Source organism: Chrysemys picta, chromosome 8 (assembly GCF_011386835.1).
Source record: "Chrysemys picta bellii isolate R12L10 chromosome 8, ASM1138683v2, whole genome shotgun sequence".
NCBI classification, from domain to species: Eukaryota; Metazoa; Chordata; order Testudines; family Emydidae; genus Chrysemys; species Chrysemys picta.
In genome coordinates this window covers 103611401-103638849 of record NC_088798.1, presented here as the reverse complement: position 1 = coordinate 103638849, position 27449 = coordinate 103611401, and the positions used below count along the sequence as shown (strand labels likewise).

Below are 27449 nucleotides of genomic sequence, written 5' to 3'. Positions count from 1 at the left end.
CTTCTTTGGAGGAGGGCAGGTTCAATGTCTTGTCAAGAAGCAAGGAAACACAGAAAGCAGCAAAGAATTTGAGATGCTGAATGCAGTGTCTGCTTTCAGAGTACCGGTAATTAAAAAAGAAATCTGTTAGGTGAAACATGTATGGCCTTATGCCTGTTGATTAAAATTTCTCCATCAAATTTTGTATTGAAAAGGTTCATTCTCTCTCTCGCACACTGATTGCTTAGGGTGTCTGCTTCCTAATCCCTTGTTTGATTTGGTGCAATAAAAACAAATAGGAGCAGCATTCAGTCTTTAGAGTCCCTTTGTGTTGCTTCTGCGTTGCTTGTACAATATGTAACACTTCAGTGGGAGGAGAGAGGAAATGAAGCATTCATTACTCATTGCTCATTTCAGCACCAGGGTAACATGAGATGCAGCCTTCTCAAGATCTAAATGCACCTGATGCATAGTGACATTGGGCCAGGCACATAATGCAGGAGACTTCTGATATCAAATTTATCCCTAGTGGTTCCTAAGTAGGCGTTTCATAGTGGAGTTGGGGTTTGTTTGGAGAGTGATCTCTTTGGGAGTTGTAAGCCTATGCAGATCCATGTAGATAAATACATCTGTCTTTTTACTACAGCATTGCACAGTTCCAGAAAGCTTAAGTCTGGGATAGGATTCAAATCCACAAACTGAGCACTAATAATTCAATAATCATATTGACTGGTCTGTCCCTATTCCAGCACTGTGGGGGGGGGGGGTGTAGATATAAGCTTTATTGGCAGAGTCAGCAACTTGACCCTGTGGAATTTAACAGTTTTTCACACTGCAGCAGACTGAGGTATTAGATTATTCACAAACACTTTCCCCCCTTTATCAGGAGCATTCACCTTCAAATGAGAATTGAATGGGTTAGTATACTAGCAAGTGAAGACCTGGGATTGACTGTGATTTAAGTCAGAAGTGGAGGGGAATGTTTGGCAGTCTCCATCTGCTGTATTCCTTAGTAGATGTTTCTTTGTCACAAAACCACAGAGCAGTTCAGCACCATTCGCACACTCGGCTCAGGACTAGAACTAGCAAGGCTGCTGCAGATCAGGATTGTGGTGTATTGTCAGAGCTATGCAAGAGGAAGCTCACATGGCGCCGGTCCACGTTATTTCTGGCTCCAGCCAATACTGTTATTAGGCCTTCATTTTGATAAGCACACAATTCTTCCTCATTTCAGCTCTTACAGAAAATGTCTTCCCAGATGAGTTTGCAAAACTAGCTTTTTCTTTTTAATACCAAAAGGAGGGGGAGGGGGGGACTTTTAAGAAGCCTGTTTGGTCTGTTATCTCCTAACGGAGAAAATTAGTTTGGCCATAGGCCAATCCTCAATGGACAGCTGTTTACCTTCTTACACACAGCATAGAGCATGGTCCTGAGCAGAAGGAAAGTAGCATGAGAACACTTGAATTACAAGAGGACCACACCTGCAGCTCTGACACCTGAGGTATAAATATTTCCCTCCCTGTCCACATGCATCCCTAAAATAATGATGATGCAGCAAAGGTTAGGTTTCCTCACACTTGTCTCCTCTGCCACTTCATACTACAAACTGTTACAGATTTACTTTAAAAGGAAGTTAATTTTTAGGAGTATATATGTTCTTGATTAGAATTGGGGCAGGTGCAAGAGAATAGGTAACCACAAACAAGATCTTGCATGCTCAATCCCTGTGGCGTTTTATAGCCATATGTACAAATTCCTAACAGGGTTGTTTCTTTGTTCTGCCTCTTGTAGGTGGTCACTTCTTTCATCGCAATTCTTTGTCTCCTCGGAGCCTGGTCTATGAAAGTGAATTCTCAACAATCCAACCTGCCTTGGACATGTACGATGAGAACAAAACCTGAAAGGAATGTGTGTTGTGGTGTTGGTTTCTTCCTTTTTTTTTTGTTTCTCATTCCTGTTGTTGTGTACTCCTTCCATGGGTGTCCTTTTGTCTAAAGAAGAACTGCTTTTCCCAGAATACAAACCTGGCTTCCAAGTGACGAAGATGAAGCTCAACTATGGTTGTCTCCAAGGCCATCATCTCTGGGACAACAATGTGCATACACAAAATGGGCTGCTGTTAATTGCAGAATTGGAGTGCAAGTTAGGTTTGTCAATCCAGCCAAGTCTGTACAAAAAAGGGCTTGCCCTGATCCAGAGTACTTTTGTATTGAAAAGGTGTGTCTTAAATAAGCACATGATCTTTCCATTGTTTTAATCATGCACGTGTTTGCTGGACTATCAGACAAGATACCTGGTGGTAGAGGCGATTCCAAGTTCCAATGATGTAAAGGAACACCATTTTTTTTCTGTCTCCCCATGAGTTTATTGTGATATGTCCCCTTTCTGAGGGGAACCTGTAGAAATGCATTGACTTTCGTATTGCCCATTTAACTCTGGGTAATGGCAAAACAGGTTGGCATTAGAGCTACAGACAGGAGCTGTGTCTTGGAGTATCCATGAAAGGTTTCAAGTAACCCAATACTTCAATTTTTCAGTTTCCACTGAAGTTGGACAAAGGTTTCCTATACAGAATGCAACTTCAGCCATTCCTAGCCCTCCTGCCAAGTGAATCTCTTGACAACAGGGATGCTGCTGATGTTCATGGGCCCACCATTTGATCTTCTTGAGAAATGTGCAGGTATCTAGATAGCTATCTTCTTTTGATTTTTAAAAAAATCCACCAGTTTTTTTTCACCGAGATTTTTGAGAAGCCAACATGTTGGTATTGTACACAGAACAAAATGTAAATTTCCTATCCTGTTCTCCCAATGAGACCTGCAACAGTTAAGTAACAAACACTTTCTCAGTGCTGTGCCCTTTCCTGCTGCCATCAGTAATGTGAATGCAGAAAGCAGAAGAATTAAGGAAAGCACCCACGCTTTGACACTTGGAGGAAAATCAGGTTTTTGTGACAAAAAGTGGCCACGAAATGAATATTGTCCTAAAGCTTCTAAAAGGGTAATGCCGAAATAGAAAACAAGATTTTTTTTTTTTTTTTAAGGACTCAATGGTGGTCTTTTAAAAAGCAGCTCTGGAGAGTAAGTCAGTGTGTCTAATGCACCTTTTCCTACTGAATGCTGTGTAATTGTTTAAGTTTAACAAATGTCAATATTTTCTCCATTGCAGTCTGAGTAACTGTAGATGTAGAAATGCATTTGTGTCCTTTTGTAATGTGAACAAAATCTTCACTCTATATAGAAATCGTGATTTAGAACAAATGGCAAACTGAAAAGAAACATAAGAAATGTCCTGCTAACTTTGAATCTAAACAGCGTCTGCTGTAGATGGGGAAACTTGCCTTCTTTTTATAAAGCAATCAGTCGTCTTGGCATGTACTCTGACTTGAAGTGTGTGCAGCCGCGACATTAACGCAGATGTTAAAAACAAAAAAGAACTCTAAAGTGAGGAAGTGAGCTTCTAGCAGAGCAAACTTTGGCTGTTGCTGAATCGTATTTAATCTGATAATTCTAGACTGGGTGGTGCAGAGTTTAAAGTGTTTTACCTTTTACAGCACTTTGTTTATATTTGACAAATTTTACTGTAGTCAGCTAACTTTAGAAACATTTTTAAAAAACTTTTTAAGAAGCACAGTTTTAACACACACACAGCATTGAGGATATGAAACTGAAGGTTGGTGGACAATGTCAGCACTGTTACTCAAGTAAAAGAGGCCCAAAATCAGCATTTGTTCCTCTTTTCAATCTGAGAAGTAGAGCAGATATTTAGTGTGTGAACAGTCCTGAAGCTGATCACCCAAGCCCCAAACTCCCTGAACTAAGGGTATGTCTACACTGCCCCCCAGATCGGTGGGTAGCGATCGATCCAGCAGGGGTCAATTTATCGCGTCTAGTTCTGTCACGATAAATCGACCCCCGAACGCTCTCCCATTGACTCCTGTACTCCCAGTGCCATGAGAGGCGCAGGCAGAGTCCACGGGGGAGCGGAAGCAGTTGACTCACCGCAGTGAAGACACCGCGGTGAGTAGGTCTAAGTATGTCGACTTCTGCTTCGTTATTCATGTAGCTGAAGTTGCATAAGTTAGATCGATTTCTTCCCCCTCCCCTCCCCCCAGTGTAGTCCAGCCCCAAGACTCTTTCAAGTCTGACTGAGTTCAGGCACAGTGGAGCGAGAAGGGCTGATGGGGTAATCCCAGTTTTCATCATTGTAGCTGAGTGATCATTACATGCAGATCTGTAAAAACGGCGACCTTCCCAAACCAGACAAAGAAATAAAATTCCCATCTTTCACGGGCAGAGTGGCTTTTAGCAGGGCTTGTAATAGCAAGGCAGGGCAGGCAGGTTACAATTGGCTCTAACTAGGCACTCTCCCAAGCTGTAATATTCTTTATCTGCATCTAAGGTCTTTACTATGCAGGAGAGTCCAGCCACCAGTGTAGCTGCAGCAGTACAAAACGTAGGCAGGCAAAGCTGCTACGAACTATTATTTGCACTGGTGCAATTTACTCTGATTTTAAGCAGGATTAAAATCCACTGTGCACATCCTAGTTTATATGGCATCTTTGCCTGTCTTGCTCTAGGGGTTGCCTCAGTGCAGCTGTATCAGAGCTGGTCACTGACAGCTGTAACGGGGGCAAATTTCCTGTGTAGACAAGGCAGCCTGAGCAGCACCCAAGAGAGGTAACAAGTCCTTAGGTTTGAAAACAATTCTATTTCCAATTCTAGCTTTTAAAACCCAGTGCCCCAGTGAACTATAAAGCAAGAGGCAAATACATCAGCACTCACAGGAACAGACTTTTTCAAAGTAATATTGATCCTCTGAGCCCACTGATCACAAATTCTGAATTCCAATCAGTGCTATCTTTCCTTCTGCTAAGTCAGTTTCTTTGCTCCGATTCCATAGATTAATTAAAACTTGCACTAACTTTTTATGTTTTGGATAAATTTGACAATGTCACCAACTCTTGGGATATTTGCTGCTTTTTCTTAAAGCTCCAGCTGCTGGAGTCATGTGAGTACGTGGAAAAATCTCAGCTTACTCTTTTTTAAATGAAGGAAGTAGATCCTTTGCTCCAGCTATGACTGTTTACACCAGCCGAGGATCTGCTTCTAATGTTTCTAAGCCTCATGGTTGTGGAGAAAATCTGGCAAAAATAAATCCTAAAGGCGCAGGGGGCAAATAAAAACTTCAGTACCATTTTAAAAATTATATTACTAAATCTCTTGATTTTTTTTTAAGCCAATCTCATGATTTTGGGGGGCCTGGTTCATGATTTTTGAAAACTTGGGGATGGCAATACTACTATTACTAGCTACAGCACCAGTAGATTCTTAAATAAGTGAGTCGAGGGATGTGTTGGAATTTAACACTTGTAAATGACACTCCCTCATTTGGAAACTCAGTGCTGTGAGGAAAGCTAAATGTCAGTTCAAACTGATCCATGAATGCATGCTCTGACATGTGGTATTGGCAGTCCTTGTGCTTGGTCGTATTAAGGATGTGAAAGAGACAGTGTAGGGAACATGGCTGATTTTTCAGAGAAGCATTCTTAGTTTTGGGGTTTCCTTTTTAATATTAAAAGGAACTAGATGCTAGCATCATTGTCCTTTTTCTACTGTAGTGACACTGCAGGTGGTTGTCACTTTGCAGAAGTAAAATGTATGCACTGTGAGTGCCAGTTACTTGAAGTCATATTTTTAAAGCAAATAAAGGCTTGATAGCTACTCCACCAATTTTATGAAGTTTATTAAAATCCTTTTTATCCCAAATCCTACATCTCCCCAGTTAGGCTATAGTATTCCCCTCAATTTTTACCCAACTTCCAATTATATGGAAGTTTTGCATCCCCCAAGATGTTTGTAAAATTAGGATTTACTTGTGTTCTCCAAGGGATATTCTCAAGTTAAAAACAACCTCTCAGCATGTTTCTTACCTACGTTACCAACAATAAAATAGATTACAACTGAAAACATCTTACAATCTAATGTACTTTGCAACATCCATGTTTATTTGCTTCATTAAGCTTGAACAATGAAAACTTTAACATTTATATTGTGGTAGCACCTAAAAGCCACAATCAGGTTGGGTCATACTATGTTAGGCACTTTACGAACACAATATATGACAGTTCCTGCCCTAAAGAGCTGATTTGTCAGTTTCACTTTTACCTCCCCTTCTGGCATAATGTTACAATGTTTACATTCAAATAGAAAACTGAAAAGAAATCATTAAAATAATGGGTTTTATAAATGTGTATTAAAAAACAAATCCTGAATTTTAGGCCCAAACTACTGGACAATGTCACTCTTATAAAAATATAATCAGTAAGCCTATGAAATAATTACAAACATTCTTTCAAAGGATAAGTGGCAGGAATCAAATTCTTCATGTACAAGATTCTGTATATGGAAAATATCAACCCTTGCTAAAGAGAGACTATAAAATAAGACACCAGGTAAACAGAACAACTTGATGGTGTGTTCTTTCCCTTCAGGCAACCATTTGTTACTCTTGCTAAGGAGAGCTTTGTGGCTGTGTCGTGGTCTATACAATTGAGAATATGCCCCTCAAATTCTCCCCCCTAGAGTATTCAATCACTTTAATGCAGCAGCAGGACTGGGGTAGAAAAGACAAGTAGGAAATGCTTATGCAGCGAGTTCTGACTGGAGCCTAAAATTGATTGAATACACTGAGTGAGTGGTAATAAAAGGGTGCTAAGCACCTCATAGGATCAGACCCTAGGAGAGGGTAGAATTATAGTAGGTAAAATATTTCATAGTTTTATTACCATTGTAAGAGAAATGCAATGATCAGAAGCCTTTTCAACAACGCTTTTGCAGACTTTCAGTGCAAAGCTGCGCAAGTGCCAAGAAGTGAATAGTCCAGATGAAGCAAGCTAATGCATTACTGATCATCAGTAAATAGACTCCATTGGTGTGGCCCTTCCCCACCAAGACTTTCAGAGCCTCAGTGATAAGGGAATATGAGGTTACCAGACTAGGATTTGTATGCATAAAACCTGTCATGAGAAAAAAAGGGCTTTTCAATATCTGCCCTCACAATGTTTCTTGCTTTTAAAGAGGAGTGTCATGGTGTTAGTATAATACCTCTGGGTTAATTGTGACCAGCTACTTAACACAATGAATATTAAAAACCAAGTAAAAGAATCACAAGTCAAAATAGGGAAAGAAAAGGTTAAAAAAAATATTTAGTAAGGCTGTCAAGCGATTTAAAAAAACTAATCGCGATGAATCGCATGATTAATTGCACTGTATTTATTTAAATATTTTTGAATGTTTTCTACATTTTCAAATATACTGATTTCAATTACAACAGAATAAAAAGTGTACAGTGCTCACTTTATATTTATTTTTTATTACAAGTATTTGCACGGTAAAAAAACAAAACAATAGTATTTTTCAATTCACCTAATACAAGTACTGTAATGCAATTTTTTTAATCACGTGAGTTAACTGCAATTAATCGACAGCCTTAATATTTAGATAAGTTTGATGTATTCAAGGCAGTGGGGCCTGATGAAATTCACCCTAGGGTACTTAAGAAACTAGCTGAAGCAATCTCGCAACCATTAGCAATTACCTTTGATTACTCATGGAGAACAGGTGAGGTCCCAGGGGACTGGAGAAGGGCAAACATAGTACCTATCTTTAAAAAGAGGAGGAGGGAGGAACTGAGGAATTAGAGATGGGTCAGCCTAACTTCGATAGCTGGAAAGATACTGGAACCAATTATCAAATAATCAGTTAGTAAGCACCTATAAGATAATTGCGTTATTAAGGAATATCCAGCATGGTTTGTCAAGAGAAAATAATGCCAAACCAACTTAATTGCCGTCTTTTTTTTACTAGCCTAGTGGATAGGGGGAGGCTGTAGATGTGATATATCTTGATTTTTAATAAGGCTTTTGGCAAAGTACCACATTACTTTCTCATAAGCAAATTAGGGAAATGTGGGCTAAATTAAATTACTGTAAGGTGGGTGCAAAATTGGTTGAAAGACTATACTCAGGGATTACAGTAGCTCCTCACTTAACGTCCTCCTGCTTGAGGTCGTTTCAAAGTTACGTCGCTGCTCCATTAGGGAACATGCTCGTTTAAAGTTGTGCAATGCTACCTTATAACGTCGTTTGGCTGCCTGCTCTGTCCACTGCTTGTAGGATTCTGTGGAAGAGCAGCAACTTTACAAGGGAGCATTGCACAAGTTCCTCTTCTCCGCCTCCTCCCCCTCCCTCATAGTGCTTTCCTGACGCCAAACAGCTGTTTGGCGGTGCTTAGGACTTTCTGGGAGGGAGGGGGAGGAACGGGGAAGCACCATGTCTCCACTCCTCCCCCTCCCTCCCAGAAAGTCCTAAGCGCCGCCAAACAGCTGTTTGGCAGCAGGGAAGCGCTGGGAAGGAGGGGGAGGAGCAGGGATGCAGCATGCTCCAGAGAGAAGGTGGAGTGGCGGGGGGAAGAGGTGGGCGTGGCGTGGAGCAGGGAACGGGAAGAGGCAGGCCTGGAGCATCCCCCGGCAAAGTCGGCACCTGTTCTTCTGGGGGGAGGCTGCGGCTGCTGCTGTGCAAGTTGCTTCCTAGCATCCTTGCCTGCAGCGGGCTGTGACTGTGTGGGGTAAGCCAGGGGCACCTCCTGACCACTGTACAGTACACAATGCCTTTTGTCTGCCCCCCAAAAATTTCCTTGGAACCTAACCCCCCACATTTACATTAAATCTTATGGGAAAATTGGATTAATTTAACATCATTTCACTTAAAGTTGCATTTTTCAGGAACATAACTACAACGTTAAGTGAGGAGTTACTGTAGTTATCAATGGATCTCTGTCCATCGGGGGGAATTTATCTGGGATCCTGCAGGGGTCTATCCTGGGTTTGGTAGTACTCAATATTTCCGTTAACGACTTGGATAGTGCAGTGGAGAGTATGCTTATAAAATTTGCAGATGACACCAAGTTGGGAGGGGTTGCAAGCACTGTGGAGAACAGGATTAGAATTTAAAACGATCTTGACACATTGGAGAATTGGTTTGAAATCAACAAGATGAAATTCACTAAAGCCAAGTGCAAAGTACTACATTTAGGAAGGAAAAATCAAATGCACAGTTACAAAATGGGGAATAACTGGCTATATGGCCGTACTGCTGAAAAGGATCTGAGGGCTATAGTGGATCACAAATTGAGCATGAGTCAGCTGGGTGCTGCATTTACAAAAAAGGCTAATACCATGGGATGCATTAACAGGAGTGTTATATATAAGACGAGGGAGCTAATTGTCCTGCTCTACTTGGCACTGGTGTGAGGCCAGTATTGTGTCCAGTTTGGGCACCATACTTTTAAAAAACTGTAGATAAATTTAGGAGTCTCCAGAGGACAGCAACAAAAATTATAAAAGGTTTAGAAAACGTGTACTATGAGGAAAGATTAAAAACTGGGCAGATTTAGTCTTGAGAGAAGACAACTGACAACAGTCTTCAGATATGTTAAGGGCTGTTACAAAGAGAATGGTGAGTGGTTGTTCTGCACATCCACCAAAGGGTAGGACAAGAAGTAATGCTCTTAATCTGCAGCAAGGGAGATTTAGGTGAGATATTAGGAAAAACTTCAGAACTATAAGGGGAGTTCAGCTCTGGAACAGGCTTCCAAGGAAGGTTGTGGAATCCCCCTCACTGGAGGTTTCTAAGAACAGGTTGAACAAACACCTGTCAGGGATGGTCTAGGTTTACTTGGTCCTTCCTCAGGGCATGAGGCTGGACTAGATGACCTTTCAAAGTCCCTTCCAGACCTAGATTTCTATGATTCTGTAATGTCAGAAGACTGCACTGCCTTGGCTAAATGGAAACTGAAACAATTGTGTAATAGTGAAAGAAATGCCCGCTGTGCTTATGAATATATTATGAAACACTTGTGTTTTCTTCCTTGTTTAAACAACACTGGAGTAGTCTGACCCATTCCATTGGACAAGTCAACATCTCTCTTCAATACCGAAGACTTAGCTAAGTGATCTGACTGGCTGTCTGAGCATCCCCATGTGCTTTATAAAAAATGGATGTAACCTACACTTCTGCCAGAAGCATCTGATAAAATGAGTTGATCAAAACAGCAGTGCTCATTTAAACCATTTCAAAAGCGTGGGAGAACAAATGTCTTTGTGGTTAAAGTTAGACACCGGGACAGCTATTCTAATATGCTGCAGCAAGAGTGCTCCAGGGGCAAAGTTTATGCTCTGGTATGCCCTTAACCACAATCTGTGTTTGAGGCTATATCACCACTCTGTGCCTGAGGATGGAGTTGGGGTGCAAGGGCAGAGAAATCTAGCTGGAGTTTCTCTAAGGCAGCTCTGTGCAATCTGCTTGCTGGTGAGTGGGAATTGTGAATTTTTTGCTTAGAGAGTACTTTGTGTGCTTTTAAAACCAAAGAAGTCATGTGGCATCTCAGAAACCAAGTCATTCGGTGCCAAATAATGAATGTATATGCTAGGCAGCAGGTGCTCACTGCTCTAATCCACTGTGGGTGGGGTTCTCTGCCCCTGCTGATGTGTTTACAGAAAGAGAGGCAAGCATTTAGAACTAGGGAGGCAAGAAAACTACTTTCCCGCAGAAAAGTGGAGTGGGAATGTGTTCTGTCAAAACTTACCTTAGATGTTACTTATTCATATAGTCTATCAGATTGCGGGGCAGTGTGTAGCCTTAGAACTTGAGTAAATAAACAATGTGTTCCTCTGAACTACCCGTCCTGGTAAAATGGAAATTAAACAAACATCACAGGTGAAGCTTTAACTGTAGGTTTTTACCCTCTCTGTTATAACTCCCTTGTGTATCTTAATTTCCAACCTATTAGTACAGAAGAATCAGTGTTATCTGAAAAGAGAATTTACACACACATGTATTTTTTAAAATAACCTTGCCTTTTTTCTTCAGTGCTGGGTTTAGTAAAGTGGGGACTACTATTGTATGAGACGGGATTGAGGAAGTACAGCGTTTAAATACATTCAGGGTGAAACCTTGGCCCCATTGGCTTTGATCGCCATACAACAGGTGTGTTATTTTTTCACTGCAAGTGTTTTAAAGAGGGATATAAAAGATTAAGCTTTGTGCATATGTATAATGCTCCTATTGAATAAATGCAGAAAATGTCAGATTATAAAGGAAAAAAAATGTTTTTAGGGTGGGGAGTGAGTGTGATGCAGAGTCAATATGTCTTGTAAAATCAAGAGAAAACAAAGTATCCAACTCCTCTGATATTTACTAGTGGCTAGATGAGGGGCCAGGGACTGGATTTGTCCTTAGCTCTGCCGCTGTGTGTCCATGGGAAGAATCAAGAATGCATAACCTCTGTCAGTTGCCACTTGCTTCCTCCTCCGGCTCTTCAGAGAAATTGGTAAAGTTTTTAAAAAGTGCCAAAGAGACTAGACTTCCAATGGGGTTTAAGCCTCCTTATGCACTTTTGAAAATGTTACCCATAGTCTCTTTTCTCCTGCAAAATGGAGACGTCTGTAATGAAGCTGTGACACGTAGAAGAACTAGTAAGGGACTGGACTTCACTTCCTGGCCCCCGTCATCTGTCATGGGTTAAGGTTACAAAAGATGAATACCCCATCACATGGCAGTGGTCAATATCAACTGATTCCAGTGGCTGCTGTTTCATTGTGTTTTGTCAGAAGGAAATAAAACCTAATACCAACTAAAAATAACCCCAAACTAAAGAGACAATTAATAGAGAGGGGAAATAGTGACATCCAAGATGGAGGTCTGGAGAGGACACCTGATCTCTCTGACAGATGAGAGGATCATTCTGCCTCCTTTTGGACATCTGTCAGCTACTACAGTCTCTGATGCTCAATGACTTTCTGATGACAGAGCCACTTCTTGTGCTCAGAACATGTACTGCCTATTTGGCAGCTGAAAGTGGGTCTGGATCTGCCTCCTGGAGCCTGTGCTTGCTGCTCCTGGAGCATTTCATTGTCAGTGACTGGACAAGCATGTTACTTCTGCCATGGCTGCAGTAACAAAGGCTGCTAGGTCTGGAGAGCTGAGCTTCCCATCGTCATTCTGAAAAACCCTTTACTGTCAGCAAGGCTGCTTTCTTTTACTGCCATCTGAGGGAAACGGTGAGCAGCCTGCAGGATGATTCCAAAGGGGAGAGAAGACAATTGCAGCCTCTCCCTGACCTGTGGGGTCTGGCTCACCAAATTAAGCTGTGCTGAATTTTCAGTTGCATGCAGTGACATCTAGTGGGGAGGACAGAGTGGGTCAGCTCCCAAGGTCAGATAAGAAGCGTCTCTATTGTCTTTTTATTTATTTATATTTCCCCCTGCTTGTTAGGACAATAGAGGCACCATTCACTCAGTTCTCTGTCAGTCTGATGCCAGGACTGTTCAGATCTGACAGACAGATTTAGCTATGTCTGACATTGGGTATTTAGTGAAACAATCCATATGCATTCCTCCGAATCAGCTATTTTATCTAACAAGCTTTGTCAGATTTCTCTCAGCCTGGCTTATCCCCTGCTAACTCCCTTCCCCACACTGCCTGCTCTCTCTAAAGAAAATTAACCCTCCAAGTGGAAACAGCAATCCTGGTGCCAGTGGAAGGTAGAGTGATCCCTTGTCATTCTCAGTTACATTATTAAATGGATAATGTGACCCAGTTTTGCAAGACACTCATTTATGCAGATTATTACTTTGTCACCCTTTCACTTTTCCTTCTGATCTTAGAGGAACCCAAAACTAATCCCACAATGGAATGGGATTTGAAGTTTAAGATTAAAACATTTTTCAATCTTTATTGTTTGTATTGTGGTAGTACCTGCCAGCCCTACTCCTGGAGCAGGACTCTATTTTGCTAGACACTGTACAAACACAGAGCAGAAAGATAGTCTCTGCCCCAAGGAGCTTACAAAGTAATAATGAACTGTTCATTTTGATGTATTCAATTGTGACTGTTTAGAGACTGCAGAGGGGTTTTGTTGCATAGCTGAGTTAATATTTTATTATTTGTATTATTGTAGTATCCAGAATAGTGCCCAGCTTTGACTGGGGCTCTATTGTGCTAGGCACTAGACACACATGTAGTACAAGAGAGTCCCTGCTCCCAGAAGATTACAATCTACATAGAGTAGGCATGGCTCTTGTGCAGAAACTTTCCCTAGCGGCAAGCACAGTTGAGGGCTCTGTAGTGAAACATCAGATAGCATCTGGAACCTTGCAACTAAAAAAAAAGGCTCCTCAAACCGAAGTTTAATAATAATCCACCTGGAATAGAACTTCCTGTGTACTGAGACTGCTAATGTTGGCACGATTTGTATTGGCACATTGCCCTGCAGTATACCAGTCCAGTTGTAAGGTGTGAGGTATGGGAAGGGCCTAGATTCTTTTTATCAATGAGACACAAGTAGGTAGTCATATGATTAGAGCATCAGCCTAGAAGCCAAGAGTTGTGTAAGCAGAGATTCCTGACTCTCAGACTTCGGGGACAAATCAGATTCTGTATCTGTTTCCCTATCTGTAAAATGGGGGTGATAGCTACCTCACGGGATGGTGTGAGGCTTATTTCAGTAATATCTGTAAAGTGCATTGAACTCCTTGCATGGAAGGTACTGTATAAGTGCATACATTTATTTTCCTTTTGTGCTTGGTGGAGCAGGTCACAACCTATTTGCTTATCTTTTTCCATCTGTCCTCAGCCTACTTTACACTTTGGCCACTCAGGAGCTGTGATCAATTTTAGCTATGACTTGTGATCTGTTTTATCTGTTTACTCTGATGTAAAGTTTGCCTTTCTTTGCTTTCTGCGTGTTCTGTCACTTTTGTTGCTTGGTTCTGGTTGTTCTAGACTAACTCTTTTGGAATATTCAGAACACTGGACGCAGTAGAACCTCACTAAAGACCGGAAGTCCATTTGCTAATTACTGAACTTTGTCAACAGTTGAATGATGCTGAATGTAATTAATTAATTGATTGCTAAAAAAAAAAAAATCCTCTTCTGTATCCTGAGGATGAACCAGGGACAATGCGAGGATGTGTCTGAAAGTAAATGGTGCATTGATCCAGAGTCATTGCAGACTATCAAGTTTACAAATGACCAGCATGTGAATTAATGAGGTTGCACTGTGTTAGGGAATTTAGCCTCCGCTTAGCCAGTTGAGTGTCTTGGCAACTGCTTCATACTCCAGCATTGGAAAGTGAGGCTTGGCAATGACCTTGGCTCGCTTGCTTCCAAGGCCAGTAAAGGTTAGCACAGTACATATGGGGAACAGCATCCCTGCAGTTGATATGTGCAGATTCTTGGAGTACTATGATAGCATCTGCCTCAGAGAGATGGCTGGCTAGATGATAATGGCCAGTGGAAGAAGTGCTCTCCCCATCCTTCCCCTACAAATGATCCAGATTCTTGCGTATATGCACACCGGAAGGAACATGTGGAAAGCCCATGCTTGGATGCCAAAAGAGAAATGTCACAACCAAAACAGAAACATCCCACCTGGTGATTATCTTATGCATTTATACGTAAGTCACGATGGTGATGAGACCCGTCATGTTAGCCGTGTACACAAGTGAAGTGAAATGATTTCTAATCTGATTGTCTAGTCGAACCTGCAGCAGTTAGAAGTAAAATAATAAAAAAGAATTAATTAAAAAAAACTTGTGTGTCCCTGTCTCTATCGGGATCACCTGTTATAGGCCACAGCTAACTATGCACAGAACCAGCTGAGTGGGAATTATTTCATTGTAATAACAGAGAGAAAAACTCTTTTTGGATCTGGGGACTGAAAGTAGTAAGAAAAAAATCTAATGATTTGTGTATGTGTGAAATAAAAAGGCGGTTTCGATGCATTTCAGTTTGTTTGCCACAGAGTGGTCTGTACCTGTATGGATATATATTCTAAAACTGCAGGCAAACTACCACAGGTTTTGCAAAGTGAAATGGATGATGGCCTTGTTTAGAACCTTGGCATGATGAGGTGGTATGTTAGCCTCTTGACAATCAGATCCTTCAAGCCCTTGTGAAATTGTAGCTCAACAGCAGCAAAACCTTTTGGTCTACATATTTTGATGCAAATATAATACCGTATTGTAGCTATGTGGTATAGGCCAATATGTTAATAGTGTATACCTATAATTTAGGATTTGCTAATGTAATACATTTCAATAAAAAGCTATTTAAAATACAAATGGTGTCAGCTTAGTGTCTTTCAGAAAGGTGTGTACATATGCATGTTGGGAGGATGAGATCGTTACCCTTGGACAGGAGTCCCAGGAGAAGTTTATGGGACAGTCTGGCACATCTTTGTTGAAGATCCACAGGCAGAACTGGTTTTATTCTCTAAATAGGAAATTATTGTTTTGTTATATTGTGATTGTGCTATAAGTCTCAACCTCCACCGGTCTAAGTGATGTATGAATATATAGAAATGGTAGTCTCTATTCCCAAAGAGTTTACAGTCTAAAAGACTAGACATTACAGGTTGATGAGACAAATAGGCAGGCAGTGAGGGGGAAAGCTGAAAGTAACAAATATGGGATGTTTTAGCACAGACTAGCTGTGCATGCAATTTTAAGCCAATCAGTACCAGTAATCACAGCTCACCACTTGTCTAGTCATTATCAGACCACGTAGAACCCCTGCACAAAATTGCTCTGTGATTGAATTAGCTGATCCAGAGTGCAAGGAAAGTTTCTCTTCCCGTTGTGGGCAGCACTGTGTTATTTGTATGATTTTAATAGTCTGTATCACAGCACTTGGCTGCCAAGGCAATAGGTGCTGTGAAGGTAATAAAATGTCACTGTCAAACGATTGACGGTTTCACATTTTTTCTAGTAAATTTTACTTGGTCCCTGTGAACCAAGTTAAAAACCCTGGCACATCTGCTACTGTAGGGTTTGCACCATTTTGTCTGCATTGTTGTTGTTTCTCCCCCTCCCCCCATTCTTGTTCATCAATTGGTTCCCTTTTTCAGTTAGAGCGGGAAAATTGTGTCATGTGACTTAGGAATAGTCTGCCTAGTAACGGGAGTATAAAATCCCTGCGTGCCCTGTGAAGATTGCTATCCACCCAGTGGCAGCCCAGTGCCTGCCATACCATTAAGAAGAAAATCGACTTATCTATTCCTGAGTGTGGTCCTGATTCTGTTCCTGGTTGTTCCTGATCCTCGTAATCCAGTCCGTGGTATTCACGATCAGTGTCTTCTCCTGTTCCTGGTCCAGTCATGATCCCAGTCCTGTTGGTGTCTCTGTTCCCTTGTGTCTTTGTGAACATGACGATAAACAGGTAAAACTGTACATCTTTTTAATCCACTTATAGTTTGGGGCCCTGGCTTTATGCCAAATTTGTGTTAACGACCGAGTCGTTCTAATAAATCCTACTGTTCACACCCCATTTATTTCTCCATTCTTTACTTGGTGGGGGTTTGAGGTGGGGATCACTACCGGTGATTGAGATACGGATCAAGGGGTACCTGTAACAAGGAGGGAAGGGGAATTATTTCTTGCTTTCAAAACCTCTCAGTTGCATGTTGGGGGTTTAACAGTACAGTTGAATCAGCATTGTCATTTGTGTATTTCCCCATTTTTAAAAGGAACATAACACTTGCTGATGGTGCTTCCTGCACTCTCAGGTGCCAGAACTCCTAAAACTAGCAGTCTCCACTGCATAGCAGCTTGAACTGTGTCATTTTAAAAAGCATCTTCCTGACTGTTCTCTGTAGCTAAATGGCAGAGTATGAAATTGGCACTACTGGTTCTAGATCAGTTAGGGCTTCTGTAAATCCTGCTTATATATATTCTGCCAGTGAATACAGCTGTCATTAACCATTACCACTGGCTATCCAGCACAAAAAGTGGATTACAATGCAATGTTCCAAGAAAAGCAAACATTCATTATAAATGGAGGTCCTTTTTCGTTTCGGGGGGAAGGGGGAGCAGGTTACTTCGAGCAACTTTAAAAGTAAATCAAACCTTTACAGTCTCGTGTTTGACCACATTTTTGGCAGTTCTGATCCAAAGCCAACACAAGACAATGGAAAGACTCCCACTGACTTGCATGGGCTTTGGATCAAGACCTTATAGTCCAAATTTTCCTAAGACTTACAGGCAAAGTGGGTTTTTAAGCAGTGAAACATGGCCTAACCAAAATCACCTGCTTTAAGGGCCGGTGAAATCTCAATCTCTCTGGGCAATGGGGCAAGACACTAAACTTCTCCTATGAAGCACCGAGTGGCCCCAACTTGCAAAATTTACACATGTTCTGCTAGGTGTTGGGGACCTTAAATCTTGTTTTTGTTTAAATGTCAACAGAATGTTTCCTTTAGAAGGGCTCTCCTGAACTGCCTGTTAGCTTGTATTTTATTTTAATCCTTTCATGGCTTCTGTAAATCCTGCTCCAATACAAAAATCTCTATGGGGTTGACAGTGAAACAGGCTGCTAATCCCTAGCCACTTCACAAAGCCATTTCATTTGTCACGAATTGCTGACATTTTTGGTAGAGGCTAAGGACTAAATGAGAGCATGAACCCTCCATTTACACCAAGACTTTATCTACTTTTTTGGCCAGAAATTTCCCTCCATTGCTATCACAGGTACAGCTCTGTTAGTAACAGCAGCAGTGAGAGCACTAGTGTAGACAAGGTGCCAGAGCAGGGGGTTAGAAGTGTTATCAGTAAGCAGGGTTAGAGGACGTGGTGGTTAAATGCTGGCTGCAAGACTACCCATCCCACCGTTGCTTGCGCTGGTGGAGCTGCATCGGTATTAACCCAAGAGCTTATCCTTCTAGGTCAGGGTTGAAGCAGTTTGGTGGGGCAGGGCGGGAGAAGCCTGCACTGATCTTGTGCATGCAGTACTAGTGCTGTGAATGGAGGATTTTGGTTTCCAGCTCCATCGATTTGGCACCTTTCACCCAAAAATACAGGAATTGAGGCAAAACCGATTACTTAATGTACTCATGCACATGCCAACATCCAGAATCCTCTTAATTCTGTTCCAGTGCAATACTAGGATCTAGGTTTAGGCTAGCTTGTTTCTAATATTAATAAATATTTTTTGTCATGGGTAGCTATATGAACACAGAAAATAAATGATCCCTGCCTTGAAGATGTGCCACTGCCTAAAGAAGGTATGCCACTGCCTTCTTCCTGTGAGTTTTGCTAGTGAGAATGTTAGAAAGTGATTGCCAGTGTTTTTCCTTCAAGCCACTTTTGGAATCTGAAGAAATTCTCTCAAGTAACGGTTATAAAAATATGAAGGGAAACTCAACTGAGCATGAAAGTTCTCTGCAGATAACAGAGGGGAAATATCAGTATATCTTACTAATCACCTTTCCTGCTTTGAAACAAAGATTGTCCTTCACAATGTTGTTGCCAGAAATGCCTTTTCACAAATAAAAAATTTTGGAGTTAGGATGAAAGCTCCACAGGCCTGACCAGGTGCGTAACAGTTCTAAAAAGGCTGGTGTTTCAAAGTTGAAGGGCGGTACTAGAGTGGAGGTGGTATGTGCACTTTTCAGATAGAAGTATAAAATATCTTCCTAAATGCTCAGCGGGGCAGATAAAGGCTGGTACAGGAATAATCTAGACCTGTATAATAAATTCTAAGAAAGGCCCACACCATGGGAACAATGAGTGTCTAGGTTACATATTGCAGTGGGAAAGCCGGCTGCCCTAGAGTCCAGGTTTTGCAGTGGCTCTGAGCCCATTCCACACAGACAAGAAGTGAACATGCTCCTGTTTACTAGGGACTGAAGCTGCTCTATGAAAACAAGAGAAGGGACCAGAATAAATGCTGGGAGTGGGAGTTTGACAAGAAGGCCTTTGCCCCTTACAACACTGCTTTTGACGTTCCCTGCCATTAAGTAGCAGTGCAGACAGCGGAAAAGAGTATTTAAACCAGTGGTAGTTAATGTCAGCTTCAGTGGACCCCAAGGGGGCTGCCTGAAATTTTACTATAGAAGTGCACTACTCTGGCAAATTATAGTTCTGCTGGAAAGGACATTCAAGTGCAAAAGAGGAAATCGGCACGAGCTCAGCAAATGCCTTTTGTAAAGTAACTTGCTGCAACCACATTGTGTAGGCTGACTCCATAAATGAAAGGAACAAGACTGAGGGGGGGAAGGGCACCCATGTTTTCAGAATTAACTTGCCAAAATATGAATATAAAATAACCTCACTCTAGCTATGAAGTTGCTGTTGGCTCCTTCCTGGAGGGCTGTAGCTGATAGCTTTGGGGTCAGCAGAGCAAAGAGGCTGATCCTGGTTCCTCCAGGGGAGACATGATGACTGGAGAGAAAAATTAGGGAATGATTCCTGTTCCTCTGGGCTGAAGGGCTTATTGGTCCTATCCCTGTTCTTCTAGCTACTGTATGAGGGAGCTATAATAAGAGACAATCCTTGCTCTAGATGGTAGATGTGAGGGGAAGGAGGCCAGGAACTAGGGACACTGAGTGTTGAAAAACATTTCCTCCGTCCCTCTTGTCTCTCCCTCAGCAGAAGTTGTCAGCCTTTTGGTCTCCACACACCAAGTTGTCCCTCTAGTCCATGGTAACTGTGCTTTATCAATCCTAGGCCTCCTTCCCGGCACTCAGTTAAATCATCTCAAACCAGTTTTGGGCTGCTCCCTCCTATCCCACACAACCTGTTTGGCCATCTCCTCTTTGCCCCCTTCCTTCAAATGCACATAAGGAGTTATCTTTGTGCCTCTCAAAGCCACCTCTATATGCATGGTCCTCAGACTACCCTCATGAGCCATTAGCTGAGAACAGAAGTCCAAAATAGAATCATAGCACTGGAAGGGACCTTGAGAGGTCATCTAGTCCAGTCCCGTGCACTTGTGGCAGGACTAAGTATTATCTAGACCATTCCTGACAGGTGTTTGTCTAACCTGCTCTTACAAATCTCCAATGATGGAGATTCCACAACCTCCCTAGGGGGGACAGGGGAGAGCTGTTTCCTCAGGGGCACAGGAAATGTTTGGGCAAATACTGTTTCATGTTCCTAAGGGCCTGGACATGGATGATATGGGGGAAGATGCATACTCCCCATCATCTGGCAAATGCTGGAAGGAACACCACAACCTGTCCCCACAGGAAGATGAGACACTTGTTTGTTTTGGGGGGAAGCACATTTTTTGTGGCCCATCTGGGTGAAGGCAGCATGAGGAGGAGCCCTCCCTAATCCCTTTGTAGGGATAGGTGGAATGCAGCGGGTTCCTTTCCAAGCTACGTTCTCAGGGGTTCCTTTACCAAAGAGGGCTGGGACATGGGAGCTGCTTCTTGTTGCCCAGAGGCTGCAGGTGGCACAAAAGTGATGCTCCTTGTCTGTGGTAGGGAGCATTACTCCCATTCCCAGAGGGAGTAGGGTTATAGTTGGTGCAGAGCATACTCCCATTTCTCCAGGAGGAGGGAAAGGCTCTCCCTGCTCTCTGGCAGGGGAAGTGGAGGGAGCACTGGGAAGGAGGGTGTGTCCTATTCCAGTGGTGCCAACTCTCATGATGATGTCACCAGTCTTACAATATTGGGTGTTTTGCTTGAAGCCCCAGCTCCAGGAGTTGTGATTGCAATGGGAATCTCAGCTTTTGTTTCACAGAAAGTAAGTTATTAACCCTCATGGTTAGGGAGAAAAGCCTGAAAACATGACCTGAGTTCACCCTACAGGTTCAGGCACCAGAATGCAAATACTGTATAAAGGACCCTGATTATTTTATGAACAACCTTCATGATTTTTTTTGGGGGGGGGGGCTAAATCATAATTGTTGAGTGCTTAGACAACATTAATCAGGGGAGGAAGGAAGGGGCTTAGGAGCTGGAGGCTGTCGGGGGCGGGGGAGACTCCCTATTCTCTGGGGTGGGGTGGAGCTGACACAACCATAGGTGACCTCTGTTGTGGCACTGGGGGAAGGGCTATTCCCCTATAAGGGGATGGAGGCAGGAGGGGGTAATCTCTGTGTGGCACTTTGGGGGTGATCTCTGTCTTGGCATTAGGGACAGGGGCCATTCCCCCCAGGGGTGGGAGGATGGTGTCTGTGTCACAGGGCAGAAGGACTGTTCCCCGCAGGAGGGTCTCTGTGGCAATGGGGTGGGGGGGTTCTGCGGCACGGGGGAGGGTCTCTGCGGCGCGGGGAGGGTCTCTGCGGCGCGGGGGGGTCCGTTACTCGGGGGGGGGGGGAGTCTCTGAGGCACGGGGGGGGGTCCGTTCCCCGGGGGCGGGGGGAAGGGTCTCTGCGGCGCGGGGGGGTCCGTTCCCCGGGGGCGGGTCTCTGCGGCACGGGGCAGAGGAGCTGTTCCCCAGGGCTCGGGGATGGAGGCGGCTCTGAGGGGGGCAACTCCCTTCCCGCCCCCGGCGGAGACGTGGTGGCGGCCGCTGCCGTGAGCCGGCCGGGCCGCCAGAGGGCGCCGCCCCCTCGGTTGCCCGGGCTGAGCTGAGTCGGCTCGGGCCGTCTCCTCAGCTCGGGCCCCGCGCGCGGCCCCCGTGACTCGCCAGTGCGCGGCCCGGCCCAGCTCGCTCCCCCTGCCCGAAGCCGGCGGCCTGGCCCAGCGCGGAGCGGAGCCGGCACCATGTGGCTGGGCCCCGAGGAGGTGCTGCTGGCCAACGCGCTCTGGGTCACCGAGCGGGCCAACCCCTTCTTCCTGCTGCAGCGGCGGCGGGGCCACGGCAAGGGCGGCGGCCTGACGGGTGAGGGGCCGGCGGGACCGGGGTGCTCCTACGGTTGCTTGCAGCTGAGGGGGTGGGGCGGGAGCCGGGCCTGGGCTGGCCTGACAGGCGCGGGGAACCCAGGGCGCCCCCAGACGGGGTGAGGGGCGCCAGGCCTGGGGCAGGGATCCCGTCTCCGCCCCCTTCCTGCCCATAAGGCTCCTAGGCAGGGCGAGGGTTATCGGGGCCGCCCTGGGGTGAGATCCCTCTGCCTTATTCGTGGCCATAAGGATCCCAGGTCTGGCTCCCCTCGCGTGGAAGGTGCGTGACAAGGCTGACGTGCAAATAGTGACATGACCTGCGCTCAGCAGTGATCCCCAGTGTGCATGTAGGGGCTGGTCCCCATCCCCAGTTCGCTAGGGCAGGTAGGCCAAGGTGCATGGATCGTAGACTTGTTACATTTCTAAACAGGCACCTTTATGCGGTCTCTTTTGCTGCCCTGCCTCAGGCTGGGGAGACCTGACCTTAGTCCATCCCCTGCTTTGCTGCACATTGGGCTACCCACATTTGCCATCCTTGCCTGTCAACCTCCCTTCTCTCTACGTTTTCCCATTTCATGTTCAGGTGCTTGATGTCGTTCAGAACTGTTCGTTTCCATGTTACTCGCCATCTTCCTCTCTTTCTTCTTGCGTTTTCTGGCTTCCATTCCATTTGGTAAGGGCTCTTTTTCCATTCTCAGCACATGTCCCAGCTACTGATGTCTTCTTTTGTAGATTATTTATGAGAGAGGGTACCTTGTCCAGTAATTTTTCTGACTTCTTCATTCGTCTTCCTATCTCTATATGTTATTCCGAATATTCTTCTCAGACATTTGTGATTAAATGCATCCAACTTTTGCATATCTTTTTGATAAGTTGCCATAGATTCATAGATTCTAGGACTGGAAGGGACCTCGAGAGGTCATCGAGTCCAGTCCCCTGCCCGCATGGCAGGACCAAATACTGTCTAGACCATCCCTGATAGACATTTATCTAACCTACTCTTAAATATCTCCAGAGATGGAGATTCCACAACCTCCCTAGGCAATTTATTCCAGTGTTTAACCACCCTGACAGTTAGGAATGTGTCACTGCTATATGTTGTGATGGCGATAACGCTTGGGAGCAGATCCCTGTAAAGATCTACAAAGCCATTTCATTGCCCTCCTTCCTCCTTAAAACTGTCCTTTGCAGTAACACCTACAAAAATCATGATAAAGGTTAGGCCATTGGTTTGCTGTGACCACTGCCAGCCATGCTGACCAATATTGTCTCATTGTTTCCTTGTGCTGCTCTGTCTGTATCGGTGCATTGTCTCTTATACTTAGATTAGAAGCTCTCTGGGGCAGGGACCATCCTTTTGTTCTGTTTGTACACAGCCTTACTGCAATGGGGTCATGACTGGGGATTCTAGAAGCTACCACAATATAAATAACAATAATAGAAGTAGATGGAATTATTTTTTTCTGCATGGGAAAAGATAGTTGTTTGAATGATATTCATATAGTCTTGTCTTGCTAAAGTACACCTCTACCCCGATATAACGTGACCCGATATAACACGAATTCGGATATAATGCGGTAAAGCAGCGCTCCGGGGGGCGGGGCTGCGCACTCCAGCGGATCAAAGCAAGTTCGATATAACACGGTTTCAGCTATAAGATTTTTTGGCTCCCGAGGACAGCGATATATCGGGGTAGAGGTGTATCTTCCTTTTTGTGGATTTGTATGATTGGCAACCTTTATATGAGTACGAGAAAGGTATTATAGTTTTAATGTGCACGTATGAGAGAGTGTTTTGTGATGGATGCAGTTGGTTTAGACTTTATAGTTATGAATATTTTCTTACAGTGGCAAAATTGAAGTTGTTTGCTGGTCAGTGAGAATTATTCATTTTATTTATGTGTGCCAGATTTGGGTATAAAGTGTAGTGAGGGAAGTGATCATAAAGGGTTTAACTGTGATCAAAAACCAATGTTTGCAAACACTTTCAAAACATCTCTTAATAGAATACATACAACTGTCATTATGTGAAATGCAGAATTAGTTATGTAAATATTGCAAAATGTATAGGTCACATTTAAGCTAGTTTGTGAAATGTATAGTCAGTTTTTACATGTCAACACTTGTTAATCAAATGTACTCAATATAAGATGATGTAATATTTACATAAATTGCTGTAGTTGTGCATTTTTCCACAATTTTTAAAGGCGAGAGTTTTGTATTCTGTTTATGTAGTGTATATCAGTTATTTGAATAATCTTAATTATAATTTTTTTATGCTGGAATTTCCTGTTTTCAAAAAGAAGCTATAAGAAGAGATGATTCGCTGGTGCTGTGGATCTCCTGAAAGTTTTAACATTTAAACTAGAGCAATTAAGTGACTGAACCTACAAGCCAATTTGGTTCCAGTGCAAACTTTTTTTAACATCTAAAAAGGAAAGTGGCTGTCTTTGAAGTCCTAGACCTCTAGAAGCTACAGATAGGCACTATCCTTGTTCAGTGCGTCTTAATGTTTTGGAGGAGTAGAAGAACATAGGGTTATGACTGAGTCAGTTAAGTACTTGTGCCCTTAAAAGTTTGAGCACAATAGCATGTAATGTTTTCACTCCAATATGCCATGTGTAAATCATACACACTTGGCACTCAATCATGGCAAGTATTTAGAGAAAGTAGTTTTTATTTTAAAAGCTAATATTCTGTTAACCAATTTGTACAAATATGTGCAAAGCATCTACACCAAAATCAGGCACCCATTGTGCTAGGTACTGTATGTATGCACTGTAAGAAACTGTCCGTGCCCCAAAGAGCTTATAGGATAAAGCTCTAATATTGTAGTTGATAGCATGTGTGAACCTAATGGTCTACTCTTTCCTGTCACTTGCAGGATCAGGGCCTCAGTAGACAAGACAGACAAAGGGTAGGAGAACGGAAGTATTGTTATCTACATTTTACAGATGGGGAACTGAGACATGAGATTAAACAACAAGAAGTCCTTGTGGCACCTTAGAGACTAACAGATTTATTTGGGCATAAGCTTTTGTGGGCTAAAACCCACTTCAACAGATGCACAGAGTGAAAAATACAGGAAACAGTATATATATATATATATATATATATACTTCCACCTCAACTGAATTGGCCTCGTTAGCACTGACCCCCCACTTGGTAAGGCAACTCCCATCTTTTCATATATATATATGAAAAGATGGGAGTTGCCTTACCAAGTGGGGGGGTCAGTGCTAACGAGGCCAATTCAGTTGAGGTGGAAGTGGCCTATTCTCAACAGTTGATTACTTTTGTAGTGCTAAAGAGTCCAATGCAATCAAGGTGGACATCGCCCATTTCCAACAGTTGACAAGAAGGTATGAGTATTAGCAGAGGGAAAATTACTTTTTGTAGTGATCCATCCACTCCCAGTACATGCACTGCCATGTACATTGGCCAAACCGGACAGTCTCTACGCAAAAGAATAAATGGACACAAATCAGACATCAAGAATTGTAACATTCAAAAACCAGTAGGAGAGCACTTCAGTCTCCCTGGACACTCAATAACAGACTTAAAAGTGGCAATTCTTCAACAACAAAACTTCAAAAACAGACTCCAATGAAAAACTGCAGAACTGGAATTAATTTGCAAACTGGACACCATCAAATTAGGCCTGAATAAAGACTGTGAGTAGATGGGTCACTACAAAAAGTAATTTTTCCTCTGCTGATATTCTTCTTGTCAACTGTTGGAAATGGGCGATGTCCACCTTGATTGCATTGGCCTCGTTAGTGCTACAAATTTGTATCTAGCGATCAGCAGATTAAAAAATTACCCAAAACAATTTCCATTAACTGTGTTTCCAAATATAGAGCTTGCAGGTGCTAATTTAGAATTTGTGTTTAAATGATCCTTGTCTCTAGTTTTTGGGGTTTTTTTTACATTTCTTTCAGTACTCTTGTAGTATATATTGCTTGGGAGGCTGACAGCTATCAAAAATGAATAGTATAAAAATATAAACACTGAAGCCTCTTGTACTGGTTATATGTAATAGAATAAGTGATAAACCAGTTTAGTGATATTTAGTAGCATTGAGGGAGATAAAATTTAATCATTATCCAATCTTTTGAATCAGTATCAAAGTTCTCAGAGAGTTTCACTTTATCCTCTTCAATCATTTTTTAAAAAATGATTTGCTGATTTTTATATCCCAGAAGATAAATGTTTTGGCTTGAAATTTCACTCTGAAGTTAGGAGGAAGTGAAAACTCCATAAAATGTCTTTTGATCAGCATAAAGTCACCAATTCAGGAAAGCATCCATATTCAGGACAACACAGAAGCAAGAACTTAACTTTAAACATGTGCTTAAGTGTTCTAAATAGGGATGGAACTAAGCATGTGCTTATGAGCTTTTTTGAATTGTGGCAAAGTCCTTCCGCATCCTTTGGGTGGGAGTCTAAGTCAAGAAAAGAAAGTTTTCTTTTGCCTTGCAGCCTGAGGATTCATTCTTTCTTTGTGATAGGAGAGAGGGAAGTTGTTAGGCTCCTGATCCCTCTGTAACCTGCAAGGGAATTCTGTAACATCTTCTGATAGAAAGAGGATCACCTTTAACATTTAGATTTAGCATCAGTTTAACAAACAACCACATGGGTTTCATTCTCTCCCCCCCCCCCCCCCTTTCTGGCTGCTATCCCTAGTATTATCAATATTTAGTTCCAAAAGTACTTTCCTTATATTAGTACAGTTTCATACTGTTCAGACCAAAGACTTCTCTGCTTGTGCGATCTGACCCCACTCCCATCTAAATTGCTAATTTAAGAAGTGATTCAATCAAATTTGCCTTCTAGAAATGTCACTGAGACCTGCGAGCATCAGCTTTTGCTAGTATTTGCTCAGATATTTCCCTCTATTTGGTTCTACTCTGGTTGAGTGTATCATCTTACCTGCTGTTTTTCAAAGGTGGCACTGAAAGCCGTGGCCTACAAAAATCCTCTGCTGTATTAGTTTTGGATTTTGTCATCCTTAAAATCTCTCCTCATTTTATAAGAATATGAAATCTGTAGGGTCTATAACTTTTAGTTCTTTTAATAATGTTTTAGGTACATCAATGAAAACTCTCCGGAACTACCCAAAAGCATTCTCTGTGTTGGGAACTCGTCTCTACCCCTAAAATCTTTATTTATATTTTTCAAAGAGGGCTTATGGTTTGAGTGCTTGTCATTTGAAAAGTATTTATCTTAGTCTTGAATATCTCCAGAAAAGTTCTTTCCTGTGTGTTAATTACAAACACTTTCATAGGAACATCTCCTTCCAAAGAAAGTTTAAAGGGAGTGTCACCTTGTGGCTTATAATGGACATCTGGTTGCAGCCTTAACTATGAAGTTATTAACAGTGAGCTGTAGCTATTCAGTACAGATAGTTTGTTTGCTCCTATGACTGGATGTTTACCACGCCCTCTTCCAAGACTGAGACACCATTGCTCACCTGTCCCCTAGGAATGTCAAGGGGTCATGCATATTGCTTCCACCATCCATTTGAGGCTACATTTCTCCTTATCCCAACTCTCTTATCAATGGCTCACTTTGTTTATCTTCAAACCTTTTGTTTCCTAGGTCTGCTTGTGGGAACCCTTGATGTGGTTTTGGATTCCAGTGCTAGAGTCGCCCCTTACCGGATCCTGCACCAGACTCAGGACTCGCAAATCTATTGGGCAGTGGCGTGTGGTAGGTACTACTGTGATTAATGGCAAGTGGCTACATACATATCATTGCACCATTCAAGACTGAATGTTACAACTCTCACAGGAGTTGTGGA

General features: G+C 42.8%; 2 protein-coding genes across 11 annotated transcripts in view; both read left to right on the top strand.

Annotated features, from left to right (window-relative positions):
- The window catches only part of RNF130 (ring finger protein 130), an 86143-nt gene extending 80438 nt beyond the window's left edge, over nt 1-5705 (top strand). For 3 of the 5 annotated variants that reach the window (XR_010590087.1, XM_042850951.2, XM_065556018.1), the window contains one exon: nt 1771-5705. Coding sequence is in view for 4 of the 5 variants with exons in the window: in XM_042850951.2 (XP_042706885.1) it covers nt 1771-1880 (110 nt within the window). In the remaining variant the exon portion in view is untranslated. The remainder of the gene's footprint in view (nt 1-1770) is intronic. The other 2 variants (XM_065556017.1, XM_065556016.1) reach the window with 1 other exon arrangement.
- Nucleotides 5706-21378: 15673 nt separating this feature from the next.
- The window catches only part of TBC1D9B (TBC1 domain family member 9B), a 36964-nt gene continuing 30893 nt past the window's right edge, over nt 21379-27449 (top strand). The window contains exons 1-2 of one of the 6 annotated variants that reach the window (XM_005295825.5): nt 21379-21648; nt 27248-27358. In XM_005295825.5, the coding sequence (XP_005295882.2) occupies nt 21531-21648; nt 27248-27358 (229 nt within the window). In that variant the 5' untranslated portion in view covers nt 21379-21530. Of the gene's footprint in view, nt 21649-21908; nt 21928-22168; nt 22321-27247; nt 27359-27449 lie in introns of those variants that run through there. The other 5 variants (XM_008166455.4, XM_065556006.1, XM_024103703.3 and 2 more) reach the window with 5 other exon arrangements.